The sequence below is a fragment of the Lipophrys pholis genome (assembly GCF_963383615.2).
Source record: "Lipophrys pholis genome assembly, chromosome: 9".
Taxonomy (NCBI): domain Eukaryota; kingdom Metazoa; phylum Chordata; class Actinopteri; order Blenniiformes; family Blenniidae; genus Lipophrys; species Lipophrys pholis.
This window is the reverse complement of record NC_137639.1, coordinates 25,294,541-25,319,479: the sequence shown is the minus strand read 5'-3', so window position 1 is coordinate 25,319,479 and position 24,939 is coordinate 25,294,541. Positions and strand designations below refer to the sequence as shown.

At 42.8% G+C, this 24,939-nt stretch overlaps 1 protein-coding gene across 1 annotated transcript; it reads right to left on the bottom strand.

Annotated features, from left to right (window-relative positions):
• Nucleotides 1-639: 639 nt before the first annotated feature.
• Nucleotides 640-23,942, bottom strand: nkd2b (NKD inhibitor of WNT signaling pathway 2b). The gene is made up of 10 exons (XM_080472078.1): nucleotides 23,659-23,942; nucleotides 23,526-23,552; nucleotides 23,344-23,435; nucleotides 5,474-5,534; nucleotides 4,410-4,531; nucleotides 3,113-3,208; nucleotides 2,833-2,974; nucleotides 2,579-2,636; nucleotides 2,117-2,241; nucleotides 640-1,977 (listed from the first exon to the last, which is right to left on the bottom strand). The coding sequence occupies exons 1-10, from the start codon at nucleotides 23,681-23,683 to the stop codon at nucleotides 1,361-1,363; spliced, it is 1,365 nt and encodes a 454-aa protein (XP_080328204.1). The 5' UTR covers nucleotides 23,684-23,942; the 3' UTR covers nucleotides 640-1,360.
• Nucleotides 23,943-24,939: the final 997 nt, after the last annotated feature.

Genomic DNA, 24,939 nt, shown 5'->3' with positions numbered 1-24,939 from the left:
TTATTTGTGCATCAAAATCCAGTCAGTTCTTTTAATGTGGAAAATATTTCCCCTGTGACACCAAAGTGACAGAAAAAAAATCTGTTTTCATGCAACTCTACTGTATAGTTGATTCTCTTTTACACAGCCTGAGTTGGGTCACGCCATCGCCAAGAGCTTTGTATGTGATTACTTATTGCCACCTAGTGGCCATACAGGAAGTCCGCTGCAGTGTCAAAGTCTCTAACATTTATATAAAGTTTCAAGTGTATTATTATTCAGTTTACATCAAACTTAACGTCAATTAATCAGCTAAACTCAATTTTGTACAAATCTTGTAATTCCACCTGCAATCTCTACGTGCTAGCTGAATAAAGAATGAAGCACCTAAAATATCCTTATTTAGCTGCTTGACTGGAGCATACAAATATAGCTTTTGATTGATTTTTCATTTATTTCAAATAAAATAAAAATTATTACATAGTAATGTGAAGCAATAGCACATCCCCCCACTTCTATCATTCACATCTATTAAGCCAATACTTATTGCTTTTCTTCTGGGAAGTCTGTGATTCACTTTCTAACCACACGGAGGCAGCAGACATGCATTTATCAATAGTGTTGCAAAGACAATAAAAAACGATCCCTGCAATCACATAAATGATCTATATAACGTTTATTAAAATATATAAAAGACAAAATACATATATGCATAATATTATCCATGATGAAATATGCATATAGAGTATATTAATTATACAGTAAAATGTGTTTACATATATAGATTTTTGTTTTATACATATAGCAAGATATTTTTGCATTAAAACTGGCAGTGGTGATTTCATAACCCTCTCGTAAAAAAAAAAAACAAAAAACGGAGACCCCCTCAGTCCACAGCAGGCCTCTGTGAAAAGTTTGAGAGCAGCAGCACCTTTACACCTGAGATCCATGTTTTGGAAATGTCTCACATAGAACAACACAACTATTCTGGCATGTAGCTTCCAGGGGATTTAATCAACCGCTTCCAAAGGGAAAGTGTGTGATATAAAGAGTCATCAGATCCTCCTTTTCTATCGGAACCCTTAATGAATGCAAGTAAGGAGTGCAGCCATTCTAGCAGAAACATCTATGATAAAACACTAAAGCTGTGCCACTGGTCTCCTCCTCTTAAACAACAACATCGTTCTGGTCCAGTATCGTTTGCCGTCATACTACACGTTTCTTCAGTACATGTAATCTCAGGATATATTTGTATAGCTTGTAGGTTGGAGGATAAGAAGATCCTGGACGGAGCGTGAAACGCCGCCGCGGGATGACGTCGGGTCTTTGAGACTGGTGTGGTTGGTCCTGTACAGTTACAGTCACTGCACTGTGAGCGCGGTCATGTCTGGTGGTAATGGTGGTAGTGGTGGTGGTGGTGGTGTTCGTGGTGATGGTGGTGCTCGTGGCGCTGGACCAGAGGAACCACAAACCCCGGGCTGCCAGGGGGGCCAGACGCCTGCTCTCTCTCCAGATTGGGCAGTACGGAGGGCACGGGCGGTTGCTGCTGGGGGTGTGGCTGAGGGACTTTGGAGGGCGACATGGCCTCCCGGGCTTTGGCCCTCAAGCGTTTACTGTGACTATATTGCAGTGGATGCTGATGGTGGCTGGACGGCTGGGCTTGGTGGGGCAAGTGGGGCAAGTGGTACACATCCTGACCGCCGTGGCCTGCGGTGGTGCCACTGTGCAGCATTGTTTGCGGGGGAGCGTGGTGGCCGTGACATTTGCTGGATTTTCCACCGCCGCCGCTGTTACCGCCACTCCCCCTGTAGTTTCCTTTCGGGGATTTCACAAACTGTGCGCCCCTGCTTCGGGACTCTGTAGGGTTGTAGCTATCACCGATAACCTGCGAGCGGCGCTGGTGAACGACTGGGGCGTCTGGCTCCTGCGAGCGTGAGCGGCTCTGGCTTTGAGAGCTGCGACACTGAGGCTCTTCAGGGGGGCTGACGGGGGTGGTTCCTGAGGGACAGGAGAGAACATTAAAGGCTGTAAAGTTTGTGTTGATTCAACTCTGTATCAGTCACCTTGGTATTGTCATATATTAAGAATACTGTAGCACTCAATCGGCAAGCTGTGAAAGAGAATAAAAGAAACCTACCATCAAATCTAGAGGTGTAGTTTTCTATACCAGCCAGGTCCAGGTAGTGATTCCTTCTCTCTGTGTTCTCATCCACACAGTAATGTTGACTTTCTGTTGCTGGGGGATCATTGTTTTGCCCTTTACTGCAAGAAATAAGACAAATATGAACCATTGAGGTGGGATTAGACCGTCATGAGACAGATTAGTTTTACCCTACTGATGATGTGTTGTTGCAAGAGTAATTTGTTTACATCTTGACTCCATTATCATAATGACTATTCCTGGGATTCTGCACCATTAAAGCACTTTTTTTCCTACAACACACTATGATGGGTTGTGAAGCTCTAACAGACTTTTGTTGTATTTATGACAATGACAATAAAGTGCTTGACTCTTGAATTGTTTGGATCTCATTGAGGAAATTCTTGCATGTTTTTCTGCAGATGTTATTTAAGTCAAAGCGTCCTTATAGGCACTGACCTGACGTAGGAGGACAGCCGCTTGTCGGCTGATCGGCCTTCTTCCTGGTGGCCGCGCTCTGGAGAATGAAAGAGAAAGAACCTTTTTTTTTCAGCAACTTTTATGCATAGGTGACTGTTATACAACCTCCACCATATCTGTGTGGTACATCTGAAACTGTTAGAAAGCTAAAACCATGGCTAATGTTGTGTTATAGTGTCTGCAGCAAACATGTATAAGTGATGCTGCTGATGCTGTTTTTCTGCTCCTCTCACCTGCCCCTGTTTCTCTTCTGTGGCACCGCAGCTCTGGAGTGACAGTCAGTTTGACGCGCAGAGTCTTGCTCTTGTTGTGGCAGGACTGATTCACAGAGGCATCCACCACATCGTAGATGGTGTGCATCAAACTTGACATGTCCTATGGTGACACATAAAATACAACCATCAGTAAAGCTTATAGTTTTACCTTTGAAATGAAAAACAAAAGGGCTGTCAATACATTTGTGGGCACAGACAGTGTTGCACAACAATGAGGAGCGGAGCATGACGCACAAACCTCTTTAGTGACTTTCCCACTGTTGTCAAAGTCGTAAAGAGTGAAGATCCACTCCTGACGGTTGTCATCCTCCACAGAAACGTCACACTCCAGATCCTGAGAATACAAATATGCTTCTTCGTCAATACACATCAACGACTGCTTAGTTTCAAATCTGTATGTCGTTTTCTTACATGACCCCAGAGTACTACAGGAACTAATACACGTTATTGACCAAAAGAGCATTAATGACAGCAGGGGGCAGCAAAGGACAAGAGTTAATTATTAGTTATCCTACTCTGTGATTGATTGAAGTTTTTGCAAAGATGTATGTTGATTTGCATTCATCATGTGAGTTAACTTTACATGATTACCATCTGACAGTATAATAAAGACTGTCACTCTGACCAAATAAGTGTAGGAAACTTAATACTTCCTGAGAGCAGAGAAAAAATTAAATCCTGTTTTTAAACTGTAAATCAACCCCTTCTGACAATCTAAAAACAAAGAAGAAAAATTCAGTGTGGTGAGCAAATCCAATACGACCTTGTTTTTCACCTTCTTCTCGGAAATGTGAGACTAACCGCTATTCTCAGTTACAACATTTTGGCGAGAACTCTCGACTCTGATCTATCTGCTAACATGGCCATAATTGGAAAAATAAACATCTGGAATATGGACCCGGCTGCAAGGCACTGGGGAGAGCCGACCCTGCATGAATGAGAGTGTGCATTTACAAGAGAGGAGACCCCGGGGAGAGACGGAGGCCTTTACTCACATAACCAGCAGCCATCAGCAAAGGGCAACGGCGAAGCCATTCTTTAAAACGTGTGAGTCAAAACATTACAATCTATTTATTCTATTTATTGGTCCCTGAATTCAATCAGGATATGGTCTGGAGCGGAGTCAACATACAGGAGAGTACAGACAGATGTTCGGCGTGCGGGGTGAAGGCTTGCCGCGGGAGCTTTGATAGAGGTTACCCACCAACCGTCCGACTTTCATAACCTATGTTTAAATAACATTCACTCACTGAAACACAGAACAGTTTCAACACTCTCGGCTCACGGCTCACGGCTTAGAGGAGACCTCTTTCTGACCTCAAAGAAAACGTGTTTGCATGAATCAGAATGAGCTGTTGTTTAATGCATGAATTCCTCTTACATCCAGATGTAAGAGAACTTTATGCACTGGAGGGAGATACAGCAAAAACACTTGAACTCTGCCGCTCCCACTTCAGCACACAGCTCAAGTATCAAGATTTGCAATGTGATTGTAAACCAAATCACACTAAACTGCTGAAATGTTGCCAACGTACATTTAGACTGATGCGCTTCTTCCCCAGAGCTTTGTTGGTGTCGCGAAGTGTCACCCTCTCCCCATCCTGCAGGTATTGCAGGTAGCTTTCACAGCCCTCAGCTTTCTCCGGAGGCAGAACCACTGTGAAGAAAAGAGGACAACTGTTTGGTTGTGCACAGAAACAGTGACTGATCCAAGCAACAATCCCATGATCGGAAACATCACTTCAACAAAAGATGGCATCCAATGATTGGGTCTACAAAAGACTGCGTAGGAAATGTAAATATCCGCTTTATGTGTTCATCTCAACAACACATTAGTACAATATTGTCATTATGATGAAATTGCAGGCTTTGTAGATTAAAAGGAGATTTTTATGGTGACCCTGTATGAGTAGAGTATTGCTCTTGATAGTTTTACAGCAGGTTATTTTATCACAAGTTATCTCTTGTCTATTAATCAACTGCATCTTAAAGATTTGTTCCCAATCAAAAGGTTAATTTGACCCATAAATTATTTAAAACCACAATATATTTTCAGAAATGTAAATAATAAACTAGAACATATCAAATATTTTTTAATTCTTTATCATACAAGCTTAAAACATTCCAAAATAAACCAGATTCCATCATTTTTCCAATAGAATTGTCTAGAAATGCTTGAAATTGGTTTACATATCATGAATATAGAATAAATAGGAACCGACTTTGCAACTATAACTTTGAGGCGCATTAGTAAATTCATGTAAAAGAATTTGTGTCCTCATAGGCGTTGCAGCAAAGTATAAAACATAAAGAATGCACATACATACGTACATACATACATGGTATACTATATTTAAAAAGCCCAAGAAGGAGGGATGGCAGCCTCTTGGACATTGCATAACAGCTATTTAAAAAGTCCAAATAAACAACATGACTGATGAATTAATTGGGGACCAATTAAAATTTTCTCCTGCTCGTCCTTCAGAAATCTGACCCCCCCCCCCCCCCCCCCCCCCCCCACACACACACACAAATTGCATAAAGTGACGAAGAACTATTTGTAACAATATTGACTGAGAAGACATCCTTCTTCACCTACCCTCTAGGGGACAGTGTTGATTTGGGAATTGTCCCTCCTTCAGCTCACCATTTGGAAACTCCTGGGACAAGGAAAGACATGAAGAGAGAGAGACACAGAGAGAGAGAGAGAGAGAGAGAGAGAGAGTGAGAGAGAGAGAGAGAGAGAGAGAGAGAGAGAGAGAGAGAGAGAGAGGGGGTCAGAGATGTAAGTAGATCTACAGTTCAGACCACAGACACAGAGAAAACAAACAGTTCCAGCTGAAGCATTTCCTACTAAGATGAGCAGGAGGAGGCTGGAGGCTCCAGCGCGGCCGAAACACTTTGAACATCTGCACGCTTATTGTGTTTCACTGTCTGGGACACAGCGAGCGCCGCCACAGCCAAGCTTTCAAGATTCCTCCAAGCCCTTCAAACGGATCCTTCACATCCATCAAAAAAAGAAAAAAAAGATGCACTTCATCATCTGAGCTCTCTCACAGCCAACCTGTTTATTCTCATCCTGCCTGACACGAGCGTCGCCGAGGAGCGTTTGATGGAGGCCCAGAGTTTAGGAAAAAAGTTTTGTTGTATTTCTCAGTTACGACTCGCCTCGGAGAAGTTTGGTTTATGTAAAACAAACCTTGTAACGAGGCCCCTGCAACATTTATTTTGAATAGAGAATAATTGCCAGATGGAAATTTCCATGCAGATAGGATGGGACTGATTAAACCATTCCAAACAGTCATAAAAACAAAAGTGGGACAAAAGGGGGTGGAAAGGTTCTGCTGTCATATGTGAATAATCTATATTCTGCATGAAACAGAACCACAACGTATCCATAAACCATCCCACATGTGTTAATGCTGAGGCTACACACACACACACACACACACACACACACACACACACACACACACACACACACACACACACACACACACACACACACACACTTTAATGACAACTGGATTGTGGAAACAATGAAAATTAAGTGCAGCACAGGCCCTAAAACCAAAAGTATTTAAACAACAAATGATTCATTTATTTACGTCATCCTTTGTCCTCTAAGGTGCAGCGCACACTTTGAAATAAAATCCCACCAGATTGAATCAAGGAGGCCCACTGAAACGAGACAAATAAAAACCAGATAGATGCTAGAAAACAAAAGAACTCCATGTTCCTTCAACAGAGCCGAAGCTCAAGCGAGAGTCTGAACATCTGCATGCGTTTAGGTGAACAAGCCCCCCCCCCCATCCCTCTTCCCCTCTCTTTCTCAGAGTAATCACAGCGCCAGGGCCTGTGGTTCTATTTAACAATCTCAAAGCCCATGATTATTCCTCACTTCAGAGGATGATACCTCCAGCCTGTAATCTGGTCCTGACCTTCATTGGTGAAAAGGGGGGAAGGCCGGCTGAGAGTCAGGGTCAAGGCTTGGGCGCCCATCGCAAATTTTCCACTGGAGACATTGAGGGAAAACAGTACAAGAATGGGTGAAGAGGAGGAGGGGGAAGACAGGAGGCAAGAAGAGAGAAAGAAAGCAGCAGATAGGTGGGATGAAAGAGCAGAGGAGGGACGGGGAGATGAGAGAAGCAAAGATGGGAGAAGAAGAGGAGCAGATAAGAGCAGAGGGAGAGGAGGATGCACTTTCTGAGATAGGCACTATCTGTTGCTTACTCAAGTCTTTGGCAGCACAGTGGGAGAGATGAAGGTGGGGTTTTTTAGAGGCTCTGGAAGGCTTCTGGGAGAGGTGGAGACAACTGGTACTGCTCCCTGGGCCCCAAACAAGAAGCAGTCTTTAATCATCACACACAGACACACACACTACAGTGTATGAGCACCATACACACAAAATATGCAACATTTCCATCTTTTGTGGTTTCTTCAGCCAAGTTGTTGTTTCCCTTCCGCACTGGAGGCTTTTATCTCCCCGTCTTTGTACTGCAGTCGCCTAATGAAGGGCAGTATGTAGGGAAGAGGGAGTTCACACAGACACACTGTGCCGCAGTTCGGAGAAACATCAAAGACAACCATCGATTCCTCTCATCATTGTTCCCATGAGGGAGCAGACCAAGGTATAAGCACCTCTAAATGAAAGACAAGATTCAGCGTTAAATATAATGAAACAAATCAATCAGCCAACTGCCAAAAGTGAGTCTCGTCTCTTAATTAAAATTCTGATATCAGGAGACGTCTTGCTGAGTGCTCGCTGAGGGGGACCAGCGGGTTTGTGTTGAACACATGGTCCCACCCCCCCTACCCCACAACCCAGAACCACCACGCTCATTACATCCATTGGGAAAGCTAATGAGAGAGCAGGCTGGGTCCGACCGCAGTCTGCAGTTTAACGTCTAAACACATGGCATCTCCATACACATCGCCCACAGTGTTGGGCTCAAATCTGCCGACCACATGTGTAATTAACTCCTTTCAGGCATTTAGCAGCTCTCATTCTTTCACTATCAGATCACAAACTGCTCTGTAGGCAATGGAAATCTGTTAGCGTTTTGGAGTAAAGTGTTTCTTTTAAAAGTCTTGACATAGACATGTATGGAGTGCAGAGTGTAACAAGTCTGGGAAAGCTGCATGTGTGGGACGTGCACTTGATAAGTTATTAAATCTTCACTGTCTTTAAAAAAAAAATAAAAAATGCGCTGGAAATATGCGCTGACACTGTTCCATGTAAACAGGTTCTGTCTGCCAGACGCCTTGACATAAAGACAGAAAGAAAGGTGTGTGATGTTTGTTCCTGTTTAATACAGCAGTTCTGCCAAGCTTCCCTAAAGCCTCAGCCTACTGCCAGACTTTTATGTGGGATAGGGTAACCAGGGGAAGCTTTCATAGCTCCCCACCAGGTGACATCAGACATCCCCCAGCAGTCTCTCCCTCTCTCTCTCTCTCTCTCTCTGCCTACCACCCATCCTCCCACTGGAAAACACTGCACATCTTTGTTCTCACATCGCCCCTTTTTCCTAGCTCACCCCTAAACATAACTGCACGCATTTCTTTTAGTTTCATTCTTCAAACTGTTCGATGTGCAACTGATTTTTGAAAAAAACAACAACAACAAAAAAGTGCATCTTCAAAAAAAACAAGAAAGGACCAACATGGAAAATTGTTTACACAGTTCCCCTGGCCTCGGGGCATGAATGATGGCAACGTGATCAGATCTCTAGATGTGTATCCAAGTACAAACATAAACTGAAAAAAATAAATAAATTGTATATATATATATATATATATATATATATATATATATATATATATATATATATATACGAAACAGGATACTGCTTCCTTGTGTAGTTATGAAGCGGGTTTTTTTGTTTTGTTTTTGTTCCTGCATACTGAATAACTGACTTGGCTTGGCCGCCATTGAATGATTATACGCCTTTGTATTGTTTTGTGCCGTTCCTTATTCAAACCAGGCCAACCATCTCAGACATTTCCTTAATGTGATACCGTGAGTGCCCCGGGGAGACAAATGCCGAGCAGCCAACACGGACAGTTCCTCAGGATGTACACAGTTTCAAGAAACACAGTCACCTGGAACTGACACTTAGGAGGGCGCCACAGGAAGGCCTCGGCCAGCACCAGCCCACCGCTCGGACTCCCACCGAACAATAACTGGAGATGATTGCAGGCCCCCCCCACAAAAAAATGAAATAAAATTAGACAAATGAGCGGCTGAGCAGTATCAATGCATGGAAAGGCACACCGCTTCGTAAACAAACTGCGTACTTTTATATATACTGAAGAACGAAACTGGAGAGGGAGCGGGGCCATTGAGAAATAAAAGCCCTCCATTCCAGAAGAAGCCAACCTGGCCCGGACTCAAAACCAGATGTGAGCAGTTATACTGGAGGGAGGCAGAGTGGAAGAAGAGAGAGAGACGAGGGGTGGTGAGGGGGAAGGGGCTGCATCGAAAATGTGGGGAGCTAAAGAGAGAAAGTCCGTTGCACAACTTTGTGTCTTCTCCTGTTGTGCTCATGATGGCTGAGCTGAAACACTCTGGTGACGATACTATAAGAGTCAACCGGTTTACAGTAGAAATAGTAAAAGAGGGGACTGGCTGCAGATCAGAGGTCTACATCTCAATTGTTATAGTTTTTGCTCATGCAAAGGAGCTTGTTTCTGCTTGTGTTGGTGTTTATAATTGGACTACACATTAAATGTACAGGAATTTTTGATACTTATAACTAAAAATGGCTCAACAACCACACCTGATGTCATTAAGCCTGCCAGCTTTTGTGGCTCTATGTAGGTATAAACCTTGATATGGTTGTTTAAGCCTTTATAGCACTCTCCAAAATACTGCCGTTTTTGAGGGGTATTTGAAAGATTCTTTTAAAGTCACACAAAGAAAGAGAATCTCAACATTATTGCCATATATCTATTATTATGTGTAAAACTGACAAACAAAACCACAGCTGTTTCACTAATTACATCAGTCTAAATGGGAAATATTTCTCACTGGATATCTATAACAGGTTATAAACCGTTACTGACAGAACTCATACAACTGAATGTTTTATCTGCAACATAGATCACTAAACATATCCTAAATATGTCTATATTCACTTGTCTTTTGGGCACTGTGGTTAAAAGTGGAAGGAGCCTGGAAGAAATGAGAAAGATACCAAATATGGGCACTATCTTTATAAAGGGTTAAACGATCTATGATATGTGCATAATCCTTCATATTTTGTCTTGTAATATAGTAGCAGTGGTGACATGAATAATAAAATATGTGATGTATTTGGCATTCATATTATCATTATTCCACAAAAAACTGTGTTGGATTGCTAATTATATAACTACATTCTATTACTTTAAAAAGGTCTTTATTGGGACCCTGAAGAGAAGCACTTTTCAGTTGTCTTGCCCTGTAATTAGAGCATTTTATCTATGTATCAATGTGTCCCGATATGTCTTCCTATGAATGGAAATGGGATCAGAGCAGAATGCCACCCTGTCATCTGGTCAGGCCCCATGTGGCTGAGATGGCCCAGATACGGCCTTTTACAGGGTAGCGGGACTCTTTCGCTGAGGTCAAACAGGAGGCAAAAACCTCTCCCTTGGCAGGACATGAATCACTGGGGTGAAGCCTCTTCGGCCCTAGTATAACAACAGCTGTGGTGAGGGATGAGCATGCTTGCCGGTCTATGTCAGAGCAGCATGTAAACTACTGAAAGTCACCCGCTCCCCTTCAATCATGAGATCTCCAACACTTTGCACGCCTTCTCACCCCAACACTGATCTCTCCCTCACTTTGATTGTGACCCGCTGGACTTCATAAACAAAGATTAGCACCAGTGGCCGGCCGCCCCGCATCTGTCACCAGTGCCGTGATCAGCTTGGCTTCGTCGACGGTGGCTTTGATATGAGTTTGATGTCGTGGAGTGCCCTCCGCTCAGCTGTCACACTGGCCGCCGCTGCATGTGCTTCATGCCAATGACCAAATTGAACTTCAAAATCTGGGCTAGGCAAATGTATTGAATCATATACATAGTAGATCCTAACACCATTCATGTGTTTGATCAATTACTGACAAGAGAGAAAACATAAAATGGGTGTCATGGTTCACCATTTCCAAAACAATAATAAGAAAACTCTGAAGAATGTAATAAAATCCAATGCCGCACACATTACAACTGCACAAGAGACAACATGTTGCTTTAATTCATTGGTACCACTGCTTTACTATTGCATTACATGAATATTGCATGGTTGTGTAATATAATCGTCTGTGGCGAGACTTTTATATGACCAACGCCATGCGTTATATGCAATCAAACATTTAATGATGTTCTCTAACAAAAGTTTGATTACAAAAAAAAAGAGTTCCTTTAACTCTCAAATGAGATGCCATCTCTTCAATTTATTTTCTCTTGGTGGTTTAAAAAGTTAAGATTTGAACGTTTGGGTTCAGCTCAAGTTAGTGATTAAAACCATGCCCAAAGTCGGAGCTGGAAAAGGATCATTCTTCCAAAATGGAAAGAACAAATGCCAGCTTTTTTCCCCCAGAGATTCATGGTTCCACCGATAAATAAACTTGCTTCTTATTAAGGTTTCTCGAAAACTAAAAATGAAGTTGTGAAACATAGTGATACAACTACAATGAGCCCACCAAATACCACAGCGTCATTCTGTTCTTGTGGGGAGATCCATTTCTCAACCAAAGGAGTCTAAAAACTATGACTGTCTGCTTTGCTTGGCAATAGTTCGCTCCTTGACAAATGCTGTTAATAAAAAACATTGAGAAACACAAAAAAGCTGACTCTAAAAGAATTGAGCTTATTTTTAAATTGCGTATCTTCTTTTCTTTACTTTCTTTTTGGCCTTTAAGGTTTAGATTTACCACACAGGAATAACCAATATTCATCTTCTTGTCCTACAAAGGGTCACAGGGGGCTGGGAGATGAGGCCAAATGACTATTTGCAAATTCAGGGTAAACTTTAGACACATATACATGCCAACAGCCAACTACAACACCATCTGATCAGTCTATTAGGAGATATAGTAGATATATAGATATAGTATGTTGAATAAATTCAACATAACAAGCATGGAGCTTGTTAAGTAAACTATTATCTAGGCCTGTTTGTCCCATTTTCGCAAACTTCTTATCTATTTGCCTCATCCTCAAATCTTCTAATCCCAATTATAAAGACAAACTAATGAAATAACTGATCCATTTTCTGAGCTGTAAAATGAGTTTGTTCTTACTGCAGCACGAGACGTCTTGCAAAAAAATTTAAAATAAAAAACTTAGACAGAAGACACACAGTAAAACATACTTTCAGCAAACACACGCCCTGAAAATCAAGATAGAGGCGAGTGCGCAAGGCGACGGCATATCAAAGCCAGTGAGGGACTCAAACAGGATGTTCCTCTGTTTCTGGTCTCCATGTGAAATTCTGTAAGCTCCCGCGCAGGCCCCTGGCTCTTAAGCCCGGCCAATGGGGAGCGCGTCCAGGCCGATAAAGCTGAGGGGATTTGTTCCACATTCCACAGGCCCTTTAAACAACACAGAGGAGCTTCGGGATGCCAGGTTGTGGGTGAGGCGGCCGGGGCGTCAGCCCCGTCATGCTTCAAAAGGTAGTATTCTCTGCAAGTGTCCAGCTGAGAAATATGTAAAGCTGGTTAGCTGCAATGACCTCATGAAGCCAGCGGTTTGGTGTATGTCAACTCTTCACACCGGTTGTCCGTCACTTCCAGTCGACAAAAGGTGCCTCTCTGCTTCCACACAATCACTCTCACCTGTAATGGCGCTTCTTGTGTACTGTAGTCAGTGTCAAGTTTCCAGCTGTCTATCTGCCATTGACATGTCAGTTGTAATTGCTCTCACCTGGGAGATAACCACCAACACCACTGTTTTCACTGCTCGTTTTGTTAAGCTGCGAGAGATTTGAGTCACCGCTTTGAAAAGCGGGGCCGGCAGTTCATAGGGGCGAGGCTCTGCGGTTGGAGGCTGGTGGATCTACAGGCGTTGCAGTGCTCCTGCGGGTGACTGAGAAATGTAAACAAACCATGTTGGGGAAGGACAGCTGCACTGCAGTGTGCACGACTCCCAAACTGTTTTTGCCTGACGTCGTCCCTCAACCCTGTCAGACGAGCTCAAGAGCTCTTCATCTCAGCTTGTCACACTCCAAATAGGTTTTTCTTTTATGAATGGGTTATAAACGGGTGGCTAGTATCTCATATGACTGAATGTCAAGTGCATGGTCAAGTTTGCTTCTTTGTTGGCAGCGATAGAGTTTTGACATTTTTGGATTGTTTATTTAATGTTTCAATGTCAAATCAGACAATCATCATTTTGTATAAATACATTTTCTTACATCTACACTTGCGAGCTGGTGCCAGTGTCTGCTGGATCCCTGAACAAGCTTCCAGCCGGATAAGAACAAGTTCAGGGTCACAACCGCAGCTCTGCAGTCCACCAGTTACTACTCCCTCCGGGAAACTTACGCAGAGATGTGCAGATGCACATGAGTAACCACAAAAAGAGGAGGTCGTGGAGCCGTGACCAATCAGACAGAAATGTAGCATGAACTCTCAACACATTTATCTGGGAGGCTTTTTGGGGCAAAACAGAGATGGACGGCTGTTGTATGGTTCTACCACTGAACTGAACCCTGGAGAGGATTCAAGATCGCCGCTCAAAGAAACTAGAGTTCAGTGTGGCAGGATGCAACACATGAAGCAGGCAGACGGAGCCTCTAATAACTCAACTGCTATAGCCTAACTCTGCTCAGTGACACTTGCCAAACCTCAGGTCCCAAAAGACACCACTTGTTTGCATAATTGGTGCCGTTCCTCCTCACTGTGTAATATTTACAGCTCAAAGCCGTCCTGGCCTGCAGAAAGATGCCCGGGCTTGGCAGACTGTGGTGCAGATTTTGACACTAAATATCTTAAAATATGAGATATCAAAAAAAAAAAAAAAAAAAAGTGGCTGCACTGGTTTTTCGGCATCTTCTCTCTGTGCTGTTGTGTAACTGCGCCTGACCGTCCGGTACGACTGTCTCCTCCAGCCGGCAGGGAAGACCACAAGAATTCTTGACACTGCAAGAAGAGGCTTAATTCCAAGCTGTGAAGTTCCTCACCGAGTTGGAACTGGACAGGGGGTCATACCAGGGTCAACACCAAGTGTTTTCCTGAGGATTCCTAAAAATACCCTCCTGCTGGGCTCAGGAAGCAGAGGAGACTCCGTGATCTTCAGACGATGTGAAGGAAGCCTGGATATGTAAAATGGACCATTGCCAGCAGGCCAATGGCTGTAACGCTTTGGCATATGAGACGCAGCCTCCCATGAAAAGAGGGACAAAGTTGAAAGCTGAAGAGAAACAGATGAAATGTGGGAGAAAAAAAAAAGGAAAGAAAGAAAGTAGTACATGGGCCAATTACTGATGCACTAAAATCATGCAAAGCTCATTCACATTTCTGTTGAATTATTCTCAAAGAAAATTACTGGTCAAAAAAAAAAAGGGTGTGCGTGTCGGCATATTATGAAGTACTTTAGAGATCATAGCTACAAGATGAGCATTTCTCAAGTTTATGGCACAAACCATGAATTATAATTTTAATTGTGACACATCAGGTAAATATTTCAAACATTGATTTTTGAGGCGAAGGTCAGAGAGACTGTAACATCTGTGCTTCTTCCTTTTGGACTGAGGCTGCCATGTGTGCACTTTAGTGACCCGACAGACTTGCTGTGTGTCTGAAACACTGTTCCCCAGTGTGAAATTCTGAAACGTAATTCATCCATGGCACAAGCAGAGATCAAAAGGCTACGGTGCAGAGGGCAGCTCAGCTCCACCTTCAGCTCAGCTTTAGCAGCAGAGCACACAGAGCGCCGCTGCTTTCATAGCCAAAATTACAGAAACCGGGTCTTTGGGGCCATGAAAGAGTCTGCACTTTCCACATGGGCTGTATTATAGCTTAAGTCTCTGGTTCCTTGCAGAATCCTTATCTTATCTCCAGCTCCAGGCCTGATGGAGTCCCACACAGCACGTTTTGGAGGCAGTCTACTTGAAGCACAAAGTGTGACACTTAATGTTTGATAACAGTTCTTGAAAGTGGGGTTATGCTTCAAAAGGTGTAGGATGCTGATGTGCAATAACACTCTAAATGCTCTGAGATAATCAGGCGCTCCCAGGATAAGGCTGAACATGTGACAGCGGGGGTAAAAGTTCAGATGTTCTGATGGTATTTTTTAAGAGGTAGGATCAGCTATAAGGAAAACTCCTGGTGAGTAACGTCATGTCACAATTTCATTGAGAAAACCTTTAACTTATTAAAGCTTCTTACTTTGTGACACATTTTGGTGCAGTAAACATCTCTGTGAGGCACAAAAAGCCACGATATGATGAAATAACCTAAAGATTTGGAAAGAGCGTGTGTTTTCTTTGTGTTGTGAGCAGATGGTGTCTCTGAAAGGCTCTCAGTGAGAAGGGCAGGCATCTCAAGGAGAACTGCTGTTTATTTGAAACGAGCCTTTAGGTAAACATGTTACATGGCACACAGGGCCAGGTCAGCGTTTGAAGTGGACGGGCTCAGGAAAGAAATGGGTGGGGGAAGAAAAGAAGGCTGCCTTCAGAGGAAATGAGAACAGAGGCCTCTTTCAGCAACGTTTCATCCCCTCCCTCCCTTTCTGTCACATATAGAAAGAGCACAAAAGGTGTTTGGGTACAGAACCAACACAGATTGTGAGAAGCGCTCCGTTCTTTGTTTCTTCTGAAGACATAGGTACAATCATTCTTCTGCCCCCCCCCCCCCTCCACCCCCAATTAAACCGACCAGAGAAATTACAGCTCATGACAAAAATAACCACTTCCTTTAAAATGAAGACCCATTGATGGTTGTAATGACAGGAACTGGTGTCTGTAACAAAAGCAAGTTTGCAGCCACTCTCCATTGAAGAGGAATGCATCTTGGAGAGGGACGGCCGGGCCTGCGCTGTCTGTCCAGCCCGGATCCAAGCTTTGAAGCTGCTGGTGTGCTTCAACAACTAACCACTTTCAGATGGGGCTGTGGCGTTTTATGAGCTGAGTAATAGCGATACCTACATATGTGCAGGCTTGGGGTCCCGAAGAGGGGACTTCTCTGCTAAAACCACACAGGTCTGGCTGAGGCTGCGTTTGAAACATCTCAAACTGTGGCATGATATAAATGTTGTCATAATAGTAAAAACAGATATTGTGAGAAACTAGCTGATGAGTGAGTTCTGTTCTGGTATGAATTCCATGTTTTTTAAGAGTAACCAAATCATCAACATCCACAACAATGGTGGAAAACATAGATTTTATAAATCAGAAGATAAATCATGATGGCTAAGGCTTCATATATGTGAGAAGCAGTGAGATATGCTTCACATAACATCACAACAATAGCAGCAGCTCCGGCTGCCTTACATAGGGCTTTTTTCTTTTTTTTTCTTAGCATACAGGAAGTCAGGGTGTATGTGGCATTTCACTCAACAACCCCAAATGTAGCAGGGCGTTAGGCTCACAAATGTGAAGCCAGGATGAAGTTTCAGATGTGGCCCTGAAGGAAGAACCCAGGACTTGACGGTTGCAAGAGTTGAAAACAGAGAAATGTTGCATAACGACATGGAAACTGCTGCGGGGGAAACGAAATGCAGAGTCCAACAATATGTGCAGTGCCTAGTAATGATTATTTTTTGGTCACTTTTGTTGTTTAATCAACATTATGGGGCAGGTCTGCATTTGACATAAGTGGGGAGAACCTCAAGTTTCCACTGGTTAAATTCACAAAAGAGGAATCCCTCATATTCTTTACAAAAACACCCTAGATTTAGTAATTTCTTCCATATTCATGACAAGATATTGAACTGAAACATCTAGACTGTGTCTACTGAATATGGCTAAATTGGAATGTAAAGCCCCCTGTGTCTTACCAGTGCCTTTAACATTTGCTTTGCAGACGGAACACATAATTAACACTGTGTAATCAATTAAAAATAGCTATACCAACAGTATATAATAACACCACAAGCAACCATAACTGAAAAAATATAATATTCCCCTGGCTGCTCTAAGGTTTGCGAAATGAAGTCCACTTGGAAAAGAACAGGGGTTTATGTGGAAACATACCTTACACACTAAAATGTAATAACCTTTGAGTCTCCCGGTGTTTTACTTGGCTGCGAGAGCATTAGATCAAACACAGACTCGGATCCAGCAGCCTTTGCCAAAAATGTCAGCGCTAAGCACTGGACTCTAGCTTCAGGTATTTTCTTTCCCCTGGCAGAGAGCGAGAACCGAGACACAGACCAGCGTTAACCGTGGACGGGGGCTGCCCCGTCACGAACCATGCAGGGGAAGTGAGGTCTCCCCGCTGTCATCAGTGACCATGCACATCCAGGTCACGCCGTGTCACGGCACGACTCGGGATGGGCTCCGCTCTCGCAGCCGAGTTCACATCTGATCGCCTGTTTTATGGTTTGATGCAATCCATTCCCGTGGAAGCTGCGCAGCTCCCCTCTGAAGTACGCGAGGGGATATCTCATAAATATCATGAAAAGCAATGACAAGAAGTATGCGACTTCAAAGTGGTGATGATAAGGATGAGATTTTTCCACATGCAACAGAGCTTCATTCCACACGTCTGCAGATAAATGTTAAAACAACGCGGGGAAGCGCAGGGAGTGGCTGTCACGTCTGACGTCTAAATATATCTTATTCTCCTTTAAGCTTTGTGAGGACATTACATTACCTGTTCACTCATGGCTTCAAATATACCTCAGCGGGACGCTTGTGTGTGGGTGAAAAAAGCTCCGGGATATGACAACAGTTGTCAGAGTGTCATCAAGCCAAACAAACCTGTCAACACGTCGTTTGTATTTTCTGTATCAAGGCTGCTGGAGCTATTTTTAATATACAGTTATGAAGGCATACAGTAGGCATCTGGTATGCTACTTACATACTCAACTTACTACAGTGTAACCCACTCTCCATGAAGAGTGAGCTCAGTGCAACGACTGCAAACTGTAGTGGGTGATTTAAAGCATCATATCTCATTTGTGCAGCACTGTGGCTTTCCAATTAGATCAGATTATTATACTAATTATTTAGTTAAAGTATGGCAACTGCACCAAAGACATGAGCTGCTACGGGAAAAAAAATATTTCAGTCAGTAATTGGCCAGATTTAACTTTTTTATTATTCCTTGAACTGTGCATGTAGTTTCAGAATTAACTGTAACAACACAAAAAGGTGATCTGCCTCGTGTGAGAGCCTTCCTGTCTCTCTCTGTTTGTCCAGTTCTGACCTATTGAGGGTTTACGCTGCCTTGGTCTGGAGTCCAGCACCCTGAGCAGTTGGATAAAGCAATATGAAAGACGGCTTGACACTAGTCAGTGCAGGTGATCATTTAAATCATCAGGTAAGATTATTTTTCTTGTAATTGAAGATGCCAATCACATTTGACAACTGCTTTAGCATCTTAAAATCAACTGGCTAGATGAGCAATAGGTACCCAGAGATCATTTATTCCCTTACTATACATCCCAAGTAAATCAATGCAGACCTGGTTGTGCTGAAAGCTTAAGCACCGGTGTATGTTGGCTCTTTAATTCCTTCTGATGGTCATCAAAGTTTTTTTTGTTTTTTTTCCCTGAGCACTGGTCACGAGGGAATGAGGGTAAAAGAGAGCAAACTGACAGTATAAATATCCTCAGAAAAATAAACATTTAATCTGCTCACAGTGTTCAGATGTCTCTCTCCATCAGGCGCTGGCCTCACAAACCACTCGGAGCCTCTCACTCACTCAGTCGCTCACAAATATACAGAGAGAGGGAGCGAGGCAGCGAGGGAGCGAGGCAGCGAGGGAGCGAGGCAGCGAGGGAGCGAGGGACTCGCCTGCGACTCAGAGGTGAAGTCTTGTGGCGATACACACTCAAGACATTCGAACATGAAAGAACAAGCATCCAGTGCCGGTGACAAATGTCGAGGCCAACCAGGTGATGATGTTGACACTGACACCGAAGTGAATGTTTGTCTTCAAGCAAATGGCAAACAGAGAAAAGTTTCCCACCAGGGCAGCTTGATTTACATGTTTCTCAGCTGTTGCAGGTTAATGAAGACGGTAAGGTGAGATGCCATTAAGTGGTCATCCTCTGTCTACCAGAACAAGGCAGATCATTACTCCCCTTCCCCCTCTACCTTTAAAAAAACCCGTCAAATATCTCCCTTAAGAAGAAAAAAAAAAAAAACACACCCATAACCTCTATTCCTCCTCCTCCTCTTTTCCTTTTCCCTGCCACCCCCTTCCCACCACAGCCCCTCTCCCTGCTCCAGGATTTTTGCTGTACAAACCAGGAACAGATGTCTGCCGGGGCCGTGCTGAAAGACCCCGCTGTTCTGGATGCCAGCCACATGCTTTTCATTCAGAGATGAAGGCTCACAGCTCTCCTTCTTGTGAAGCCAATTTAGAAAAAAAAAAAAAAAAAAAAAAAAAAAAAGTCGGGTGGAAAAAAACAAACTCTCCAAATGCCTTCAAGTTTCTTCAAAAGCAGTACATATACGAACACACCTTTCTGTCTCTCCTCCACTCTGTATTGTTCCCCGGTACTGCCTACATCCAGGATGTTATCTTTTTTTTTTTTATTATTTGCGGTCCGAGCAATCACAAGATGCTGCAGACAAAAATATTTCTTGAAAGCAGTTTTTTTGAAGTACTTGGAGTACTTCGGAAACAGCACAGTTGTATCCCCAGCAGAAACTACAACAAAGTGACCTCAGTTTTAAACATGCAAGCAGTGTTCTGAAAAATAAAATGTAATTTTACTGCCACGGTGTTTGGGATTACACAGATATCCCAGCCTCCGGTCCAAATCAAATACGGGCTAACTCAAAATTAACATGGCGACGAGAAGATATACACTCAGATGCCCGGCGGCGAGGCTCTCCAAACAAAACATCCATTTTAAGCAGAATCACCAAATGAGGATTTTTATATAAGGGGAAAGTCTTATTCACAGATTCCAAATGAACGCTTAAAAAAAAACATTAGCTTACAATTAGTTTAGTGAGCTGCTTGGGAACTATGCTCTTAAACCTAATTTATTATTGAAGGCCAACTTCTCAGTAACTCACTGCAAAGTCAAAATAAATTTGTGTCTTGGAGATTTTGGCACATGATTACATCTTGCTAAAACCCCTAACCAAGCCCTCTTGTTCTTTTTTTTTGGTTTTGTTTTTTTTTTTAACTCCAAGTGTGATATTATTAACCTTTCAAAGTGGAATAATGCGGCCCTTTGTTGTGGAGTTTAAAATGTTGACACACTCCGTCTTCACAGACCTGGTCTGTGGGAAGTGTCGAGACAAAAGATGGTGCTGAAAGGGCGAATTAGCCTGTCAATATTTGAGCATTCGGGCTCGTCTGGTTGAAGCTCCAAGATGAAGCAGTGTGTGTGTGTGTGTGTGCGAGAGTGTGTGTGTGTTTACACAGGTAAGAACACTGTGATCCTTGACAAAGCTCTTCCATAAACAACTACAGTGCTCCCTCAGTTATTTCACATATTCAGTAACTACAGACTAACTACAGACTGAGGTCATTTGGCAGCAGGATGGCGGGTGACTTTACCCCCCTGTCGCCCCTTTGATCTCCCCTGTGAAGTTTCCACTTTACACCTGGTGCCCGAACAGGTAAAACTCGTCTCAAAACACCTGCAAAGGTTTTTGTCAAAATCTCTATGGGTGCGAGTCCGGATGAGCCAAGTTATCCTGCTGAATCGTGCTGCCAAGTTTTTAAGAAGACATGGATGAAGGCAAGTGTACGGCTGCAATCTTGAATCACGACTTGCAGAAGTATCAATAACTTTATAAAAAAAAAAAAAAAAAAAAAAAATTTTTAAATCCTTTGATCCTTGCTTATATCTTGCTAATGCACAGGGAAAGCATTCACAACCCTTTGAATAAAAATGGCTCCTTGTATTGAAGAGGCTGATGTTTTCTCCAGTAGCACCCTACACCTCGGCCCATCCCCCGGCGCAGGACAGGGGGGTGGAGGAGGGAGGGCTCTGAGCCTCCACTGATATCAGAGCCCTTTTATAACTCCCAGTTCTGCGCTTTGAAGTCGCAGCCAGACAACTCAGGAATCCTACGCCTCCATTTGACAATGAGGACGGATGGACTGCATTTGACCAATCTTCTTCAACGTGAAATTAGAAGTTGTTTTGAATGTCTCTGGAGAGCACGTCAACCACCACTTAAGTGTTGAAACTGCTGGTGAGCACTGCACGTTCAGACAACCAGGAGGAGGCGACGCCGCTGAAATCAATGTGAAAAACTGCAGATCTCCTCAACACATGAAGTCATTACGGCGACGTTATATTTGACTGGGAACTGTTTAATCGTGGCTGCAGACACCCTTCATCTAAATTTTCATCTGGGAATATGACAAAGTAATCCAGTCCCACCTAAGACTTAATTAACTGAACATGAGATCAAACATGGAAACTGAGCAGGAATGAATGTGTTGAGTTTATCATGTAGATGAGAAACTATATGACATGAAGAAGATCCTCAGGGACGTGATCTATCTCTACATTATTTTATGTTATTCTCTCATTTTAAGCTGCTTGAATGCCGTTGTCATGGCTGCATTATATAAATGCGCAGGTATTGCAATATTGTTTAAGAATTCTGCATTATGTGTAAAATCATGAAATATTTTTTTATTGTTGATTAGCTTCATTGATAATAACTTTTCATAAGCAATACCTTTGTGGTTTAATTGTATGTGTATATCAATAATCTCTGATCTCTGACATTTGGTAGCTCTGCAGCCCTCACTCACAACTTGCACTGACATTGTGCCTATTTATCTGTTTACTATTGTAAACATTGTACATTTTGTTTTATTGTGCCTGTCCCAAATGTACATTACTTTCTATTATATATTTTACTGCATTCTTTACTTATTTACGTTTTGACATCAACCGGGCCTCCAGGGTAGAATTTTGCACCATGTCATGTAACAGTGTACTGGTATGACAATAAGGAATTCGTTGTAGAATTACCCCAAAACGATTCCGTAGAATCGGAGCTGGCATGTTACGCAAAGTGAAACATTTCGTGTGACTTTCTGTCAGGGAACATCACAAAAGTCCAATTTAAACTACAGTAGGAACTTGTTCTGTCCACTTTTAGTTTCAAAGAGAACATGAGGAGCAAAGAGACGTCTGGTGAAATGATGACAGGAATCCAGCCTTGGTGTGTGAACGAGCCTCTAATGTAACCAACTAATGACGTGACATAAATCAGGGGCATGACGAGGGTGGAACTCACTGAGGCACTCCTCTGAGGCAGAGTGAAATCCTTTTTTTAATTTGCCATAAGTGGGCAGTATATAGCCCTGATATAATCCATGACATCTCCTCAATTAGACCCACCCACCTCACAGACTGCCAGTACCTCTGTGTGAACTTTCCTGCAGTTTCTGTCTGAGAGACGTGAGACACGAGTCGCCCCCAAAATGACACGCCAATCGAAGTGATGTAATGTTGTGCCAGAGGGGAGAAAGGGAGGCATTGAGGGAAAAGACACAGCCTTGAGTCATGATGCCAGCAGCCACACGAGCAAAACTTCTATCCTCAAGTCTGAGAAACGACTACCTTTTCCATCCATTTTGTCTTTCTCAGTGTGTGTGTGTGTGTGTGTGTGTGTGTGTGTATACACTGCTTTGCCAAGCCGCTTCACACACAAGGCTCATGGCTGTCATAACCCATCCAACGACGCTGGCAGGGGAATAACCGCTGCAGTGTTGTGCCGGAGCCAGGCGTGACAGAAAGAACAACAACCTACAACTCTGCAAAGACATCAGCATGTCTTCACAACACGCCTGTGAATACAGTTTGCTTCCACTCAAGTGGAGGAGTTCTCAGATCAGCCTTCAAGAGACGGGAGGGGGATGTAAAATCTCCATCCACACAACTTTGAAGTGCTTCACAGGCTCATCCCGTTTGCAAATGCAGAGACGCAATCAGACAGACTTTTAACACACATGTTCCTTCTCCAGTGAGGGACTTATTTAATGCAGAGCAGTTTAATAAAAGGGGATGGAGTCATAGTAATCATTTCAACAAGATACAACTCCTAATGCCAGGATGAGTCAAAAAAGCTGATTGATTTCTATTTATTCCCCCCAAAAAATAGATAAAGGAAAAGCATTAAGAAAAAAAAAAAAAAAATGTTTCACACTCTTTCCTCTGTCCTCTTTCTACTTTAGGTGATTTAAAGTTTCTAGTAGACTTCTTTTCACTTAACGATTTAATAATCATGCAGTTTCCAGACACATTACCTTTTAAAAAAAAAAAACCAGAAGTAACTGTGATTACTGCACACACACGAAAGGAACTTGTCAGGAAAGGTGTAAAATACCTGCATGTTCTTCAGCTTGTGCTCCGCCGCGCTGTAGCGCTCACATTCCTCCATCCCTCTCCGGAGGAAGGCGTTCACCACAAAACTGTCTCCTGAGACACGGACAATGCACCGATCAGCACCCATTTACCTCCAGCCTCATTCATAAACCTTCCTCATGCAGAAAGCCTGCTCATCCTCACCTTCTGGGTTTTCCCTGCGTTTGCACGCTTCTCGGAGTTCATGTGATGGGACGCAGGGATGGGAAACACACAGTCAGTTGTGGTGTCATCATAGTCATTTTGTTAATTATTCATTGATTTTAACATTGCTTACCATGTTTTGACTGAAGTTTCCCCATTCTGTCCCTTTTCTCTCTCTCTCTCTGGCTCAATATTCCAAAATCCCGACAGCAATCAAGCAGCCCCTCACTTCACATCCTCACATTGTGTTTGTTTGGGAAGAAAGAAAGTCCGACTTCATCCAAAGGCCGGTGGATGAACCGCGCGTTCATTGAAATATTAAATGTCAGTGGGATGACACGGGAGAAACGTGGAAGAAGAGTCTTGATGGAGGAAACTCGCTGTCGGTCCGCCTTCACGGTTTACTTCAGTTCAAGTGATGTGCGATGCGCCTGAACGCAGCACGGAGCGCAAAGGCGCGTCAAGGCGCAGTAAACAGGCGCAACGCATCCGGTTGGTGGATCCGACAAAATAAAAGCACGCGACAGCTCAGAGTGGAAGCTCAACACGATCATACATCTTCTGTACTGCTATTTTCTTTCCCTTTTTTAATTCTGTATTTTATTAGATTTTTTAAAAGTTTCCAAACTTCTGAATGAAAGGGAGCAGAAAGAAGAATGAAGTTTGGTAATTCGCCCCTTTATATAAAATTATTACTTTACAATGATCCTTAAAAACACCAAACGGACGTACTGGGTTTTCTCTCATGACAACACTACAATTTTCTTCACTTGTCTGTATTTGAATAGAATGCTGGTTTTCTTACACTTTAAAATGTTGCGTGTGATTTAGATTATTTTGATTCCTCAACTAGATTATTGCATAACTTCACCGCTTTTACAGAAATGCACCGCTCCCTTAATTTGGTCTTAAATCTTGGCTTTATGAAGAGCTCTGGTCATTTTAACTTGTACTTACTTTCTCGTTTTGCAAATATCTTCTGGAGATTGACGGGTAAAGTTTCTTTATGAGCTTTATATATAATTTGCTGAAATTTCAACAATGTCATGGAATGAATAATGGGTTTGTTGATCTGTTTGATCTCAATAGGACTTCCTGGAACACTGATGCAGGTGTGGAAGAAACGAATTCCCAATAGTCATATAACTGTAATTATGTATTATAATTATTGGGTTTGCGTTATTCTGAGTGTTTCTTCAGGTATGTAGTTTTTCCTGATACTTGAGTACAATTTAGAACCTATAATTATAAACGTAATTTGAATTTCCCAAAATCACATCAAGTTAAATCTGAGATAAAGTGAATAAACTGCCGACTATCAACACTGGAGTGAAAAAAGTAATCAATAATAATATTCTTTGAATTGAGTATTTTTTTTTTTACAGTAGTACATTTTGTAACAGATTACAAGTCA

Bases quoted from the DNA above. Each gene is read 5' to 3' on its own strand.
- nkd2b (XM_080472078.1), bottom strand. From the start codon at position 23,683: ATGGGGAAACTTCAGTCAAAACATG. The intron at 23,553-23,658 runs GTAAGCAATGTT...AACTCCGAGAAG, and splicing joins GAAACTTCAGTCAAAACATG to CGTGCAAACGCAGGGAAAAC. The intron at 3,209-4,409 runs GTACGTTGGCAA...TTGTATTCTCAG, and splicing joins AGAAGCGCATCAGTCTAAAT to GATCTGGAGTGTGACGTTTC.